Source organism: Trichosurus vulpecula, chromosome 8, assembly GCF_011100635.1.
Source record: "Trichosurus vulpecula isolate mTriVul1 chromosome 8, mTriVul1.pri, whole genome shotgun sequence".
Lineage (NCBI taxonomy): Eukaryota > Metazoa > Chordata > Mammalia > Diprotodontia > Phalangeridae > Trichosurus > Trichosurus vulpecula.
This window is the reverse complement of record NC_050580.1, coordinates 163,277,861-163,291,258: the sequence shown is the minus strand read 5'-3', so window position 1 is coordinate 163,291,258 and position 13,398 is coordinate 163,277,861. Positions and strand designations below refer to the sequence as shown.

Genomic DNA, 13,398 nt, shown 5'->3' with positions numbered 1-13,398 from the left:
GGAACCACACTTTGTGAGAACCAATGGCAAGGAACCTGAGCTGTTGGAACCAATCCCCTACAAATTCATGGCATAAATGACTGTAAAAAAAAAACAATAAAAAATCTTGGATTATGAGAAAAAGAATAAGACTGAAATTTCAAGTCTCTAAAATCTGAATAAGTAGTGAAAAAAATACTGGGTTTGATGTCGAAAGTTTTAGGTTTGAGTTTTGCACGTGACATTCATTAGCTTTGTGACTATAAGTCAGTCTCTGGGATAACCACCTACCTTAGAAAAAACAAATAGCTGGAGAATGTTTACTGAATGCATTAAAAAATGCAGTTGTGTGGACAACCTATAGAGCTTGTCCAGCAGCATATATACCGTGGACAGACATTGCAAATGAATGGGCCCAGAATTAAAAAGGAAGAAAACAGGTTGGAATGCCTTTGGGAAACTGGAGATCTCTTTTAATGACCCCAGACTATCCTCTTAAATAAAGGACCACGGTTTTAATGCTAATATTCTACTAATGTTATATGGCTGTAAGTCAGAGAACACTATAATTTACAAAGAACTAAAACAAAATATCATTCTGAGGGCAATGGAGAGGCACATACATGGTGGGAGTGAGTTGCTGCACCATAAAACAAACAAGGAATTCTAAATCCATCTATACTGGTCTCAGCTTTTAAATTGACTTTCCTGGGTAGGTTCCTTCTATAAAACACACCAAGTAGGTTTTCTTCCTGAATTTTCCAGAGGAAAATTAATTCTCACACTGGGTAGATAAAATAAAATGACATTTTTTGAGAATTCTCAAAAAGTATAAATTCTTTTTCAAAGAAGGCTAAATAGCAGTATCATCCTAGCTTATTGATAATGATAATTATATGACACTATGTCACAGAATATTGTCTGAGTGCCCACACAGAATTAAGGCTTGGAAGGGATTTAAAGATCATCTCATCCAAAATCCTCACTTTCCAGATGAGAAAAATGAAGTCTAGTTAGGTCAGATGGCATGTCCACACTCAGAGAGGTAAGATTTAACTCTGGGTCTCCAGACTCCAAGCCTACGGCTCTCTCTAAGTCATCCCATGCTGCTTCCCCCAGCAGTACATGTATTATTACCCATATTTTAAAATGATGAAACTATGGCTCTGGGAGGGTAATAATGGAGCCAGAACTCAATCCCAGATCGTCTTGTTCTGAGTCCAGTGTTTTTCCACTATGTATGGTGCCTCAAATTTATCAGCACTGTCAAGTTTATCTGGTATTGAAATGAAATGTTCTTTATCAAAAAGATGTATTTTTAGAAAAGTTGTCCTCTTTACATTACTTGAAATATTTATGTAAATTTATTTTATATGAAATATATTCCAATAATATTTTAACTCTCCCTAATGTATCTATGTTATCACATCTGAAGCTACAAATATACTGGAGACGACATTCCGATGTTGCGCTAAAAATAAATTCTGTTGAAGATTTCCTCCATTAACAGAGGATCAGCCTGCTGAAGCAAATGGAAGACTAATCATTTTTCAATGCTCTCTCCTGCTTTTGTGTCTTTGCAGAGGTTGCTTTTCCTTCGAGTGTTACCTCCTTCAAGAGTCCTCTCTTGATTACCAGTCACAGTTAGCATGCCCCTAATTCTTGAAATAAGTTTGTATTCATTTTGTGCATATCCCATATTTACCCATCTGTGAACATGCTGTATTCCCCTAGAAGAAGCATCTCAAAGCAGGAATCACCATGCTTTTGTGTTTCTAGTCAGTGCCTAATACTTAAATAATGCTTGTTGCTTGGTAATCACAAATGCTTATTGATTTATTCCATTGCCTTTGAATGGACAAAAAAAGTTAAAATTTCATTGAAGTTTTTAAAACAGTCCATAATTGGCTAGAAATATAGCATAAAGACGATTAAAGGAATATCTAAGTTTTACATAATATCATTTTAAAACAAATGCCTTTTTTGTACAATGGAAAAACATTTAAGTTATATTTGGAAATTTTTAATTTTTGTTAAGTTTTTGGTATACTAATATTTATCAGAGGAAAAAAAAGAATATTGGCATCCCTTTCCCCTCACTATTTCAATAAAATAGAATGCTTTCTCAATAGCATGATTAGTGTAGTGGTGAATTTTTATTCTTTTGAAAAGCCTGCTTTTGGGGGCAATAATCTTGTTCTCAATTTTTTGACACTAATATTTTAATGCTTTCTTTTGGAGCAGGGTTTCCATTAAAATTATCCTTTTTCATCTTCTTAACCATGCTTAACTAGTGTATGAAAGAATAAATTATTATTTAAAAATTAGGATTATATATAACAATAAGTGTTAAGTGTCAGAAAGACAATATCATAAAAGGTTCAGTGACTTTAAAATGATCATAATGTAAAATAGAACATGAACAGGTTTAAAAATATAAATGTAGTATTATTATTATTAATTTAAAACATCTCCAACATCCAGCACATAGAATGCAGTCGGTTAATAGAGGTTTACTAAATGAATCAAGTTATTAAAATTACCCAGGTGGTAGTTTTGGTATTGTGGTCAATGAAGAAAGGTCTCCCATTTGGTGCATGTCGGACTTCCCAACCTTTAGGAAGAAATTTCCGCTCAAGTTCAGATTGTTGATTCAAGGAGAGTTGTGATGAGTCACTTGTAGTTATGTGTTGTTGAGTAGGTGTAGAAGCTGTTTGGGGTGATGGTAACTGAATGTTCTCCATTGTTGCCTATAAAGTATTAAATTGGAAAAAATAGATTTTATGGGTTAATCACATTGCTGCAGGACAAAGATGTGTTTATTTTTTTAACTTAATGTTTTCTTTCCCAATTACATGCAAAAAACAATTTTTAACATTCAAAAACATTTCTTTGAGTTCCAAATTCTCTCCATTCCTCCCTTCCCTCACTGAAAAAGCAAGAATTTTGATATAGGTTATACAGGTACAGTCATGCAAAACATGTTTTTTTTTAAAATTTATTTCATATATTTAGTTTGCAGCATTGATTTTCACAAAAGTTTGAATTACACATTTTTCCCCATTTCTACCCTCCCCCTGCTCCAAGATGGGATATATTCTGGTTGCCTCGTTCCCCAGTCAGCCTTCCCATCTGTCACCCCACTCCCCTCCCATCCCCCTTTCCCTTCTTCTCTTTGTAGGGCAGGATAAATTTCTATGCCCCATTGCCTGTGTATCTTATTTCCTAGTTGCATGCAAAAACTTTTTTTTGTTGTTGTTGTTTTTGAACGTCTGTTTTTAAAACTTTGAGTTCCAAATTTTCTCCCCTCTTCCCTCCCTACCCACCCTCCTTAAGAAGGTAAGCAATTCAACATAGGCCACATGCATATCATTATGTAAAACCCTTCCACAATACTCATGTTGGGAAAGATTAACTATGTTTTGCTCCTTCCTAACCTATCTCCCTTTATTGATTTTTCTCCCTTGACCCTGCCCCTTTTCGAAAGTGTTTGTTTTTGATTACCTCCTCCCCCTGTCTGCCCTCCCTTCTATCATCCCCCCCTTTTTTTATCTTCTTCCTCCTTCTTTCCTGTGAGGTAAGATACCCAATTGAGTGTGGATGTTATTCCCTCCTCAGGTCAAATCCAATGAGAGCAAGATTTACTCATTCCCCCTCACCTGCCCCCTCTTCCCTTCCTACAGAACCACTTTTTCTTGCCACTTTTATGCAAGATAATTTACCCCATTCTATCCCTCCCTTTCTCCCTCTCTCAATATATTCCTCTCTTATCCCTTAAATTGATTTTTTTTAGGTATCATCCCTTCATATTCAACTCACCCTGTACCCTTTGTGTGTGTATATGTACATATAGATACACACACATATATATATACCTACATATATATGTATATACATATATATATAGACACACACATGTATATATATGTATACACACACACATATATATATGCATAGTCCTTCCTTGCCGCTGGTATGATATTGAGGTCTCATGAATCATACACATCATCTTTCTATGTAGGAATGTAAAGAAAACAGTTCAACTTTAGTAAGTCCCTTATGATTTCTCTTTCCTGTTTACCTTTTCATGATTCTCTTGATTCTTGTGTTTGAAAGTCAAATTTTCTATTCAGCTCTAGTCTTTTCACTGAGAAAGCTTAAAAGTCCTCTATTTTATTGAAAATCCATATTTTGCCTTGCAGCATGATACTCAGTTTTGCTGGGTAGGTGATTCTTGGTTTTAATCCTAGCTCCACTGACCTCTGGAATATCGTATTACAAGCCCTTCGGTCTCTTAATGTGGAAGCTGCCAGATCCTGTGTTATCCTGATTGTTTTTCCACAATATTCAAATTGTTACTTTCTGGCTGCTTGCAGTATTTTATCCTTGACCTGGGAGCTCTGGAATTCGGCGACAATGTTCCTAGGAGTTTTCTTTTGGGGATCTATTTGAGGAGGCAATTTGTGGATTCCTTCAATTTCTATTTTACCCTCTGGCTCTAGAATATCAGGGCAATTCTCCTTGATAATTTCTTGAAAGATGATATCTAGGCTCTTTTTTTGATCATGGCTTTCAGATAGTCCAATAATTTTTAAATTATCTCTCCTGGATCTATTTTCCAGGTCAGTGGTTTTTCCAATGAGATATTTGACATTGTCTTCCATTTTTTCATTCCTTTGGTTCTGTTTTATAATATCTTGATTTCTCATCAAGTCACTAGCTTCCACTTGCTCCAATCTCATTTTTAAGGTAGTATTTTCTTCAGTGGTCTTTTGGACCTCCTTTTCCATTTGGCTAATTCTGCCTTTCAAGGTATTCTTCTCCTCATTGGCTTTTTGGAGCTCTTTTGCCATTTGAGTTAGTCTATTTTTTAAGGTGTTGTTTTCTTCAATATTTTTTTCAGTATTTTTTTGCGTCTCCTTTAGGAAGTCATTGACTTGTTTTTCATGGTTTTCTCGCATCCTTCTCATTTCTCATCCCAATTTTTCCTCTACTTCTCTAACTTGCTTTTCCAAATCCTTTTTGAGCTCTTCCATGGCCTGAGACCAGTTCATGTTTTTCTTGGAGGCTTTTGTTGTAGGCTCTTTGACTTTGTTGACTTCTTCAGGCTGTATGTTTTGGTCTTCTTTGTCACCAAAGAAAGATTCCAAAGTCTGAGACTGAATCTGGGTGCGTTTTCGCTGCCTGGCCATGTTCCCAGCCAACTTACTTGACCCTTGAGTTTTTCGTCAGGGTATGACTGCTTGTAGAGCAAAGAGTAGTTTGTTCCAAGCTTGAGGGGATGTGCTGTTGATTTCAGAGCTATTTCTATATAACCAGCTCTGCCACCCCAGCACTCCTCCTTCCTCAAGAACCACCAACCCGGACCTGATGCAAATCTTCACCAGGCTCTTCACTCCTGCTCTGATCCACCACTTAATTCCTCCCACCACGTGGGCCTGGGGCCAGAAGTAACTGCCACTGTAGTTCTGTAGCTACACCTCCCCTGCTGCCCCTGGGGCAGTGGCCGAACCACGAACTCTGTCCCCTGCAGCTTTTCCCACTAACCTTCTCTGTTGTCTTTGGTGTTTGTGGGTTTAGAAGTCTGTTAACTGCCACAGCTCACTGATTCATGGTGATAGGGCCTGTTCTGCCTGGCTCCTCGTCTGGCTGGACCTGCTGCCTCCCACACTGAGCTCCGCTCCCCTCCACTCCGTGCACGTTGGACCCCGTCCAGCGACCATCCGGGCTGTCCTGGGTTGGATCCCTGCTTCCCTCTGCTATTTTGTGGGTTCTGCAGTTCTAGAATTTGTTCAGAGCCATTTTTTATAGGTTTTTGGAGGGACGTGGTGGGGAGCTCATGCAAGTCTCTGCTTTCCAGCCACCATCTTGGATCCACCCCCGGAAGTCCTCATGCAAAACATATTTTGATGTTGGTCACGTTGTAAAAGAAAACACAGACAAAAAAAACCCCAAGAAAAATAAAGAAAAAGTACACTTTGATCTCTGCATTTAGAATCCATCAGTCCTTTCACTGGAGATGGATAGCATTTTTCATTAGAAGTTTTAAAGAAAAGTCCTGTATCACTGTACTGCTGAGAAGAGCTAAGTCTGTTAGAGTTGGTCATCACACATTATTGCTGTTACTGTGCACGATGTTCTCCCGGTTCTGCTCACTTCTCTCAGCATCAGTTCATGTAAGTCTAGGTTTTTCTGAAATCTGCCCACTCATCATTTCTTACAGCATAATAGTATTCTACTACATTCATATACCACAACTTGTTCAGCCATTCCCCAATTGATGGGCATCCCCTCAATTTCCATTTCTTTGCCATCATTAAAGAGCTGCTATAAATATTTTTGCATCCTTTTCCTTTTTATTTTTTATCTCTTTGTGATACAGACTTGGTGGTATTTCTTGATTGAAGGCTATGCAAGGTTTTATAGCCCTTTGGGCATATTTCCAAATTACTCTACGGAATGACTGAATCAGTATACACTTTCACCAATGGTGCATTAGTGTCTCAATTTTCCCACATCCCCTCCAACATTTCTTGTTTTCCTTTTCTGTCATATTAGCCAATCTGACAGGTGTAGGGTGGTAGCTCAAAATTTTTAATTTGCATTTCTCCAATCAAGTCATTTAGAGCATTTTTTTTCATATAATTACAGACAGCTTTAATTACTTCATCTGAAAACTGCCTGATAATATCCTTTGACCATTTATCAATTGAAGAATGGCTCATTCTATAAATTTGACTAAGTACTCTATATATTTGAGAAACAAGGTCTATATCAGAGAAACTTACAGTAAATTTTTATCACATTTATGATTACTATGTATTTCTCTCCATCCTATTTTCCCCATTTATCTTACTCTCACTCACTTTCCTTTCACTTTGTCCATTCTCAAAAGTGTTTTGCTTCTGACCTTCACCTTCCCCAAGCTATTCTCCCTTCTATCAGAATTTCCCCTTCTTTTATCACATTCTCTCCCTACTTTCCTGTATGGTATGACAGCTTTCTCTACCAAACTGAGTGGGTATGTTGTTCCCTCTCTGAGCCAATTCTCATAAAAGTAAGGCTCACATGCTACCCCTCCTCCCCATTTTCCCTTCTACTGTTAAAGCTTTCATGTCTCTTTTATGTCAGATAATTTACCCCCATTCTACCTCTTCCTTTCCTCTTCTCCCAGTGCATTCCTCTTTCAAAGTTTTCCCTTAATTCTGTTTTCTTAATCATCCCATCATATTCAACTCCCACTCAAGCCATCTGTCTATGTATACTCCTTCTAATTGCCTTAATAATTTGTCAGTTTTAGGAGTTAGGAATATCATATTCCCATACAGGAATGTAAACAGTTTAAACTGATTGAGTCCCTTATGATTTCTCTTTCCTCTTTACCTCTTTTTGCTTCTCTTGAGTCTTATATTTGAAAGTCAAATTTTCTATTCAGCTCTGATCTTTTCATCAGAAATGCCTGAAAACCTTCTATGTCATTGAATGTGCATTTTTTTTTTGCCTTGAACAATTATGCTCAGTTTTGCAGGGTGGGTGATTCTTGGTTGTAATCCTAGCTTTTTTGCTTTCCAGAATATCATATTCTAGGCTCTCCAATTCTATAATGTAGAAACTGCAACATTTTGTGTAATCCTGACTGTGGCTCCACGATATCTGAATTGTTTCCTTTTGGCTGTTTGCAGTATTTTCTCCTTGACCTGGGAGATACAGAATTTGGCTTTAATACTCCTGCGAATTTTCATTTTGGCATCTCTTTCAGGAAGTGATGAGTGAATTCTTTCAATTTCTATTTTATCCTCTGGTTCCAGAATATCAGGACAGTTTTCCTTAGTAATTTCTTGGAAAATTATGTCGTTTCTTTTTTTGAACATGGATTTTAGGCAGTCTAATAATTCTTAAACTATGTCTCCTTGATCTATTTTCCAAGTCAGTTTTTTCCAATGAACTACTTCACATTTTCTTCTGCTTTTTCATTCTTTGATTTTGTTTTATTGTTTCTTGATGTTTCAAATCATTAGCTTCTACTTGGCCAATTCTAATCATTAAGAAATTATGTTCTTGAGTGAACCTTTGCCTCTCCTTTTTCATCTGGCCAATTCTACTTTTAAAAATACTAATATATTTATTTATTTTTATTTTCCAACATTCACAAAAGATTCTGAGTTCCAAATTTTGTCTCCCTCTCTTTGTTCCCCCCGCCTCAATATGGCATGCAAACTGATACAGGCTTGCTATATAAATTCATACTAAACATATTTTCATGTTAGTTATGTTGTAAAGAAGCATTAGAACAAAAGGGAAAAACAAAAAAAAAGGGAAAGAAAAAAACAAAAAAAGAGAAAATAGTATACTTTGAAATGCATTCAGTCTCCATAGTTCTTTTTCTAGATGTGGACAGCATTTCCCATCATGAGTCTTTTGGAGTTGTCTTAGACCCTTGCATTGCTAAGAAGAGATAAGTCTATCAAAGTCAGGCATCATACAATGTTCTTGTTACTGTGTAGAATGTTCTCCTGGTTCTGCTCACTTCACTTGGTATCAGTTCATTCAAGTCTTTAGAGGTTTTTCTGAAATACGCCTGCTCATCATTTCTTATACAACAATAGTATCCCATTACATTCATATACCACAACTTGTTCAGCCATTCCCCAGTTGATGGGCATCCCCTCAATTTCCAATTCTTGGCCACCACAAAAAGAGCTGCTAGAAATATTTTTGTACATGTGGGTTCTTTTACTTTTTTATGATCTCTTTGGGATGCAGACCAGCAGTGGTATTACTGGATCATAAGGTATGCAGTTTTATAGCCCTTTGGGAATAGTTTCAAATTGCTCTCCAGAATGGTCGGATCAGTTCACAACTCCACCAACAATGCATTAGTGTTCCAATTTTCCCACATCTCCAACATTTATCATTTTCCTGTTTTATCATGTTAGCCATTCTGAGAGGTGTGATGTGGTACCTCAGAGTTGTTTTAATTTGTATTTCTCTAATCAACAGTGATTTAGAGCATTTTTACATATGACTATAGATAGCTTTAATTTCTTCATCTGAAACTGCTTGTTCATGGCTTTTGACCATTTATCAATTAGGGAATAACTTTTGACTCGGTTCTCTCTCTCTCTGTGTGTATGTATGTATGTATACACACACACACACACACACATACACACAAAATTTATGTATTTTTAGTTTTCAACATTCACTTCCATAAGTTTTAAATTTTCTGTCTCCCTCCCTTTTCTTCTCCCCAAGATGGCATGCAATCTGATATAGGCTCAACATCTACATTCTTATTAAACATATTTTCACTTTAGTCATATTTTATAGAAGAATTAGAACGAGTAAAGGGACCATGAAAAAGAAAAAGAAAGAAAAAGACAAAACAAAACAAAAAAGAGAACAAATAGTATGCTTCGATCTGCATTCAGACTCCATCTTTCTTTCTCTTCATGAGGATGGCATTTTCCATCATGAGTCCTTTGGAAATGTTTTAGGTCCTTGCATTGCTGAGAAGAACTAGGTCTATCAAAGTAAGTCATTGCATAATGTTGCTCTTACTGTGCAGAATGTTCTCCTGGTTCTGCTTAATTCACTCTGCATCAGGTCATATAAGTGTTTCCAAGTTTTTCTTAAGTCCACCCATTCATCATTTCTTATAGCACAATAGTACTAATTCCCTTACATTCATATACTGTAACTTGTTCAGCCACTCCCCAACTGATAAGCATCCCCTCAATTTCCAGTTCTTGGCCACCACAAAAAGAGCTGCTATGAATAGTTTTGTACATGTGAGTCCTTTTCCCAATTTTATGATCTCTTTGGGATACAGACCTAGAAGTGGTATTGCTAGGTCAAAGGATATGTACATTTTTATAGCCCTTTGGGCATAGTTCCAAATTCCTCTCCAGAATGGTTGGATCAGTTCACAACTCCACCAAACAATGAATTAGGGTTTCAATTTTCCCACATCTTCTCCAGCATTTATAATTTTCCCATTTTGTCATGTTAGCCAATCTTATAGGTGTGATGTGATACCTCAAATATGTTTTGATTTGCATTTCTCTAATCAACAGTGATTTAAACAATTTTTTCATATGACTATAGATAGCTTTAATTTCTTCCTCTGAAAACTGCCTGTTCATATCCTTTTACCATTTCTCAACTGAGGAATGATTTATATTCTTATAAATTTGGCTCAGTTCTCTATATATATTGAAATGTTAAAATTCTTTCCCAATTTTCTGCTTCCCTCCTAATCTTGGCTGCATTGGCTTTATTTGTGCAAAAACTTTTCAATTTAATGTAATAAAAATTATCCATTTTGCATTTCATAATATTCTCTATCTCTCATTTAGTCATAAATCCTTCTGTTTTCCATAAATCTGAAAGATAAACTATTCCTTGCTCTCCTAATTTGCTTATAGTATCAGCTTTTATATCTAAATTGTGTACCGATTTTGACTCTATCTTGGTACAAAATGTAAGATGTTGGTCTATGCCTAGTTTCTGCTATACTATTTTCCAGTTTTCCCAGCTATTTCTGTTAAATAGTGAGTTCTTATCTCAGAAGCTGGAATCTTTAGGTTTATCAAACAATAGATTACTAAAGTCATTGACTACTGTGTCTTATGTACCTAACCTATTCCACTGATCCACCACTCTATTTCTTAGCCAGTACCAAGTAGTTTTGATGACTGCTGTTTCATAATACAATTTAACATCTGGCCACCTTCCCTTGAATTTCTTTTCATTAATTCCCTTGATATTGTGGACCTTTTGTTCTTCTAGATGAATTTTGTTACTATTTTTTATAGCCGTATAAAATAATTTGGCAGTTTGGTTGGTATGGCACTGAATAAGTAAATTAGTTTAGGTAGAGTTGTCACTTTTATTACATTAGCTTGGCCTACCCATGAACAACTGATGTTTTTCCGATTATTTATCTGTGACTTTATTTGTGTGAAAAGTGTTTTGTAATTGTGTTTATGTAGTTCCTGGGTTTCTTTTGGCAGATGGACTCCCAAATATTTCACTATGTTTATAGTAATTTTAAATGGAATTTCTCTATGTCTTGCTGGTAGGCTTTGTTAGTAATATAAATACCAAGGATTCATGTAGGTTTATTTTATATCCTGCAGATTTGCTAAAGTTGTTTATTATTTCAAGTACTTTTTTACTTGATTCTCCAGGATTCTCTAAGTATACCATCATATCATCTGCAAAGAGTGATAGCTTTGTTTCTTCTTTGCCTATTCTAATCCTTTCAATTTCTTTTTCTTCTCTTATTACTAAAGCTAACATTTCTAATACATTATTGAATAATGGTGGTGATAACGGACATCCTTGTTTCACCCCCAATCTCAGGGGAAATGCCTCTACCATATCTCCATTATATAGAATGACTGATGATGGTTTTACACACATGCTACTTATCATTTTAAGGAACACTCCATTTATTCCTATGCTATTAGGCATGTGTGTTGTATTTTATCAAAAGCTTTTTAAGCATCTATTTTAATAAATGTATGATTTGTTAGTTTTGTTGCTGATATGGTCAATATGCTGATAATTTTCCTAATACTAACCAGTCCTGCATTCCTACTATAAATCCTACCTAGTCATAAAGTATTATCCTTGTGATAAGCTATCATCTCTTTGTTAATATTTTATTTAAAATTTTTGCATATGTATTCATTAGGAAAATTGGTCTATAATTTTCTTTTGGTTTTGGCTCTTTCTGGTTTAGCTATCAGCATCATATTTGTGTTATAAAAAGAATTTGGTAGGACTCCTTCTTTGCCTATTTTCCAAAATAGTTTATATAGCATCAGAATTAATTGTTCTTTAAATGTTTGTTAGAATTCACTTGTAAATCCATCTGGCCCAAGAGTTGTTCTTCTTAGGGAGATCATTAATGGCTTGTTCAATTTCTTCTTCTGAAAAGGGGTTAAATATTTTATTTCCTTAATCTGGGAAATTTATATTTTCGTAAATATTCATCCATTTCACTAAGATTGTCAAATTTATTGGCATACAGTTGGGCAAAATAGCTCCAATTATTGTTTTAATTTCCTCTTTACTGGCTGCGAATCCACCCTTTTCATTTTTGATACTGGTAATTTGGCTTTATTTTCTTAATCAAATCAACCAAAGGTTTATCAATTTTATTGTTTTTTCATAAAACCAGTTCTTAGTTTTATTAGTTCAACAGTTTTCTTAATTTCAATTTTATTAAATTCTCCTTTGGTTTTCAGAATTTCGAATTTGGTATTTAATTGGGGATTTTTAATTTGTTCTTTTTCTAGCTTTTTCAGTTGCATGCCCAATTCACTTATCTACTCTTTCTCTATTTTATTTATGTAAGCATTCAGAAATATAACTTGCCCTAAGAAGCACTTTCGCTGCACCTCATAGATTTTGGTATGTTGTCTCATTACTGTCATTCTCTTGGATGAAGTTATTGATTATTTCTATATTTGTTGTTTGACCCACTCATTCTTTAGGATTAGATTATTTACTTTCCAAATAATTTTTAGTCTCTTTCCATGGCCCTTTATTACATGTAATTTTTGTTGTATCATGATCTGAAAAGGATGCATTTAATATTTCTGCCCTTCTGCACTGGACGGTGAGGTTTTTAGACCCTAATACATGGTCAATTTTTGTTGTCAGTACCATGTACCACTGAGAAAAAGTATATTCCTTTCTATCCCCATTCAATTTTCTCCAAAGGTATACAATATCTAACTTTCCTAAAATTCTATTCACCCCCTTAACTTCTTTCTTATTTATTTTGTGGTTGGGGAGGTTAAGGTCCCCCACTAGCATAGTTTTGCTGTCTATTTCTTCCTGTAACTCACTTAATTTCTCCTCTAAGAATTTGGATGCTATACCACTTGGTATATACGTGTTTAGTAATGACATTATTTCATTATCTATGATAACTTTTAGCAGGATGTAGTTTCCTTCCTTATCTCTTTTAATTAGATCTATTTTTGCTTTTGCTTTGTCTAAGATCAGGATTCCTACGCCTGCTTTTTTAAACTTCAGCTGAAGCGTAATATATTCTACTCTAGCCTTTTACCTTCACTCTGTGTGTATCCCTCTATTTCAAATGTGTTCCCTGTAAACAACATATTGTAGAATTATAGTTTTAAATCTCTGCTATTGGCTTTCACTTTATGGGAAAGTTCATCCAATTCACATTCACAATTATGATTATTATTTTTGTATTTCTCTCCATCCTATTTTCCCCCATTTATGCTTTTCTCTCTCCTTTCTCCCTTTCCTTCATCATTAAAGTTTTGCTTCTGACCACCATCGATTTGCCCTCTCCCTTTTCTTTCCCCTTTCCCCCCCTACCTCCTATAGAATAAGTTAGATTTCTATAGCTGAATATGTTATTCCTCTTTGAGC

The 13,398-nt window shown here is 35.4% G+C and overlaps 1 protein-coding gene across 7 annotated transcripts in view; it reads right to left on the bottom strand.

Annotated features, from left to right (window-relative positions):
* NEDD4 (NEDD4 E3 ubiquitin protein ligase) overlaps positions 1 to 13,398 on the bottom strand; it is a 180,267-nt gene that overhangs the window by 31,433 nt on the left and 135,436 nt on the right. For all 7 annotated transcript variants that reach the window (XM_036734932.1, XM_036734934.1, XM_036734933.1 and 4 more), the window contains one exon: positions 2,523 to 2,729. In XM_036734932.1, the coding sequence (XP_036590827.1) occupies positions 2,523 to 2,729 (207 nt within the window). The remainder of the gene's footprint in view (positions 1 to 2,522; positions 2,730 to 13,398) is intronic.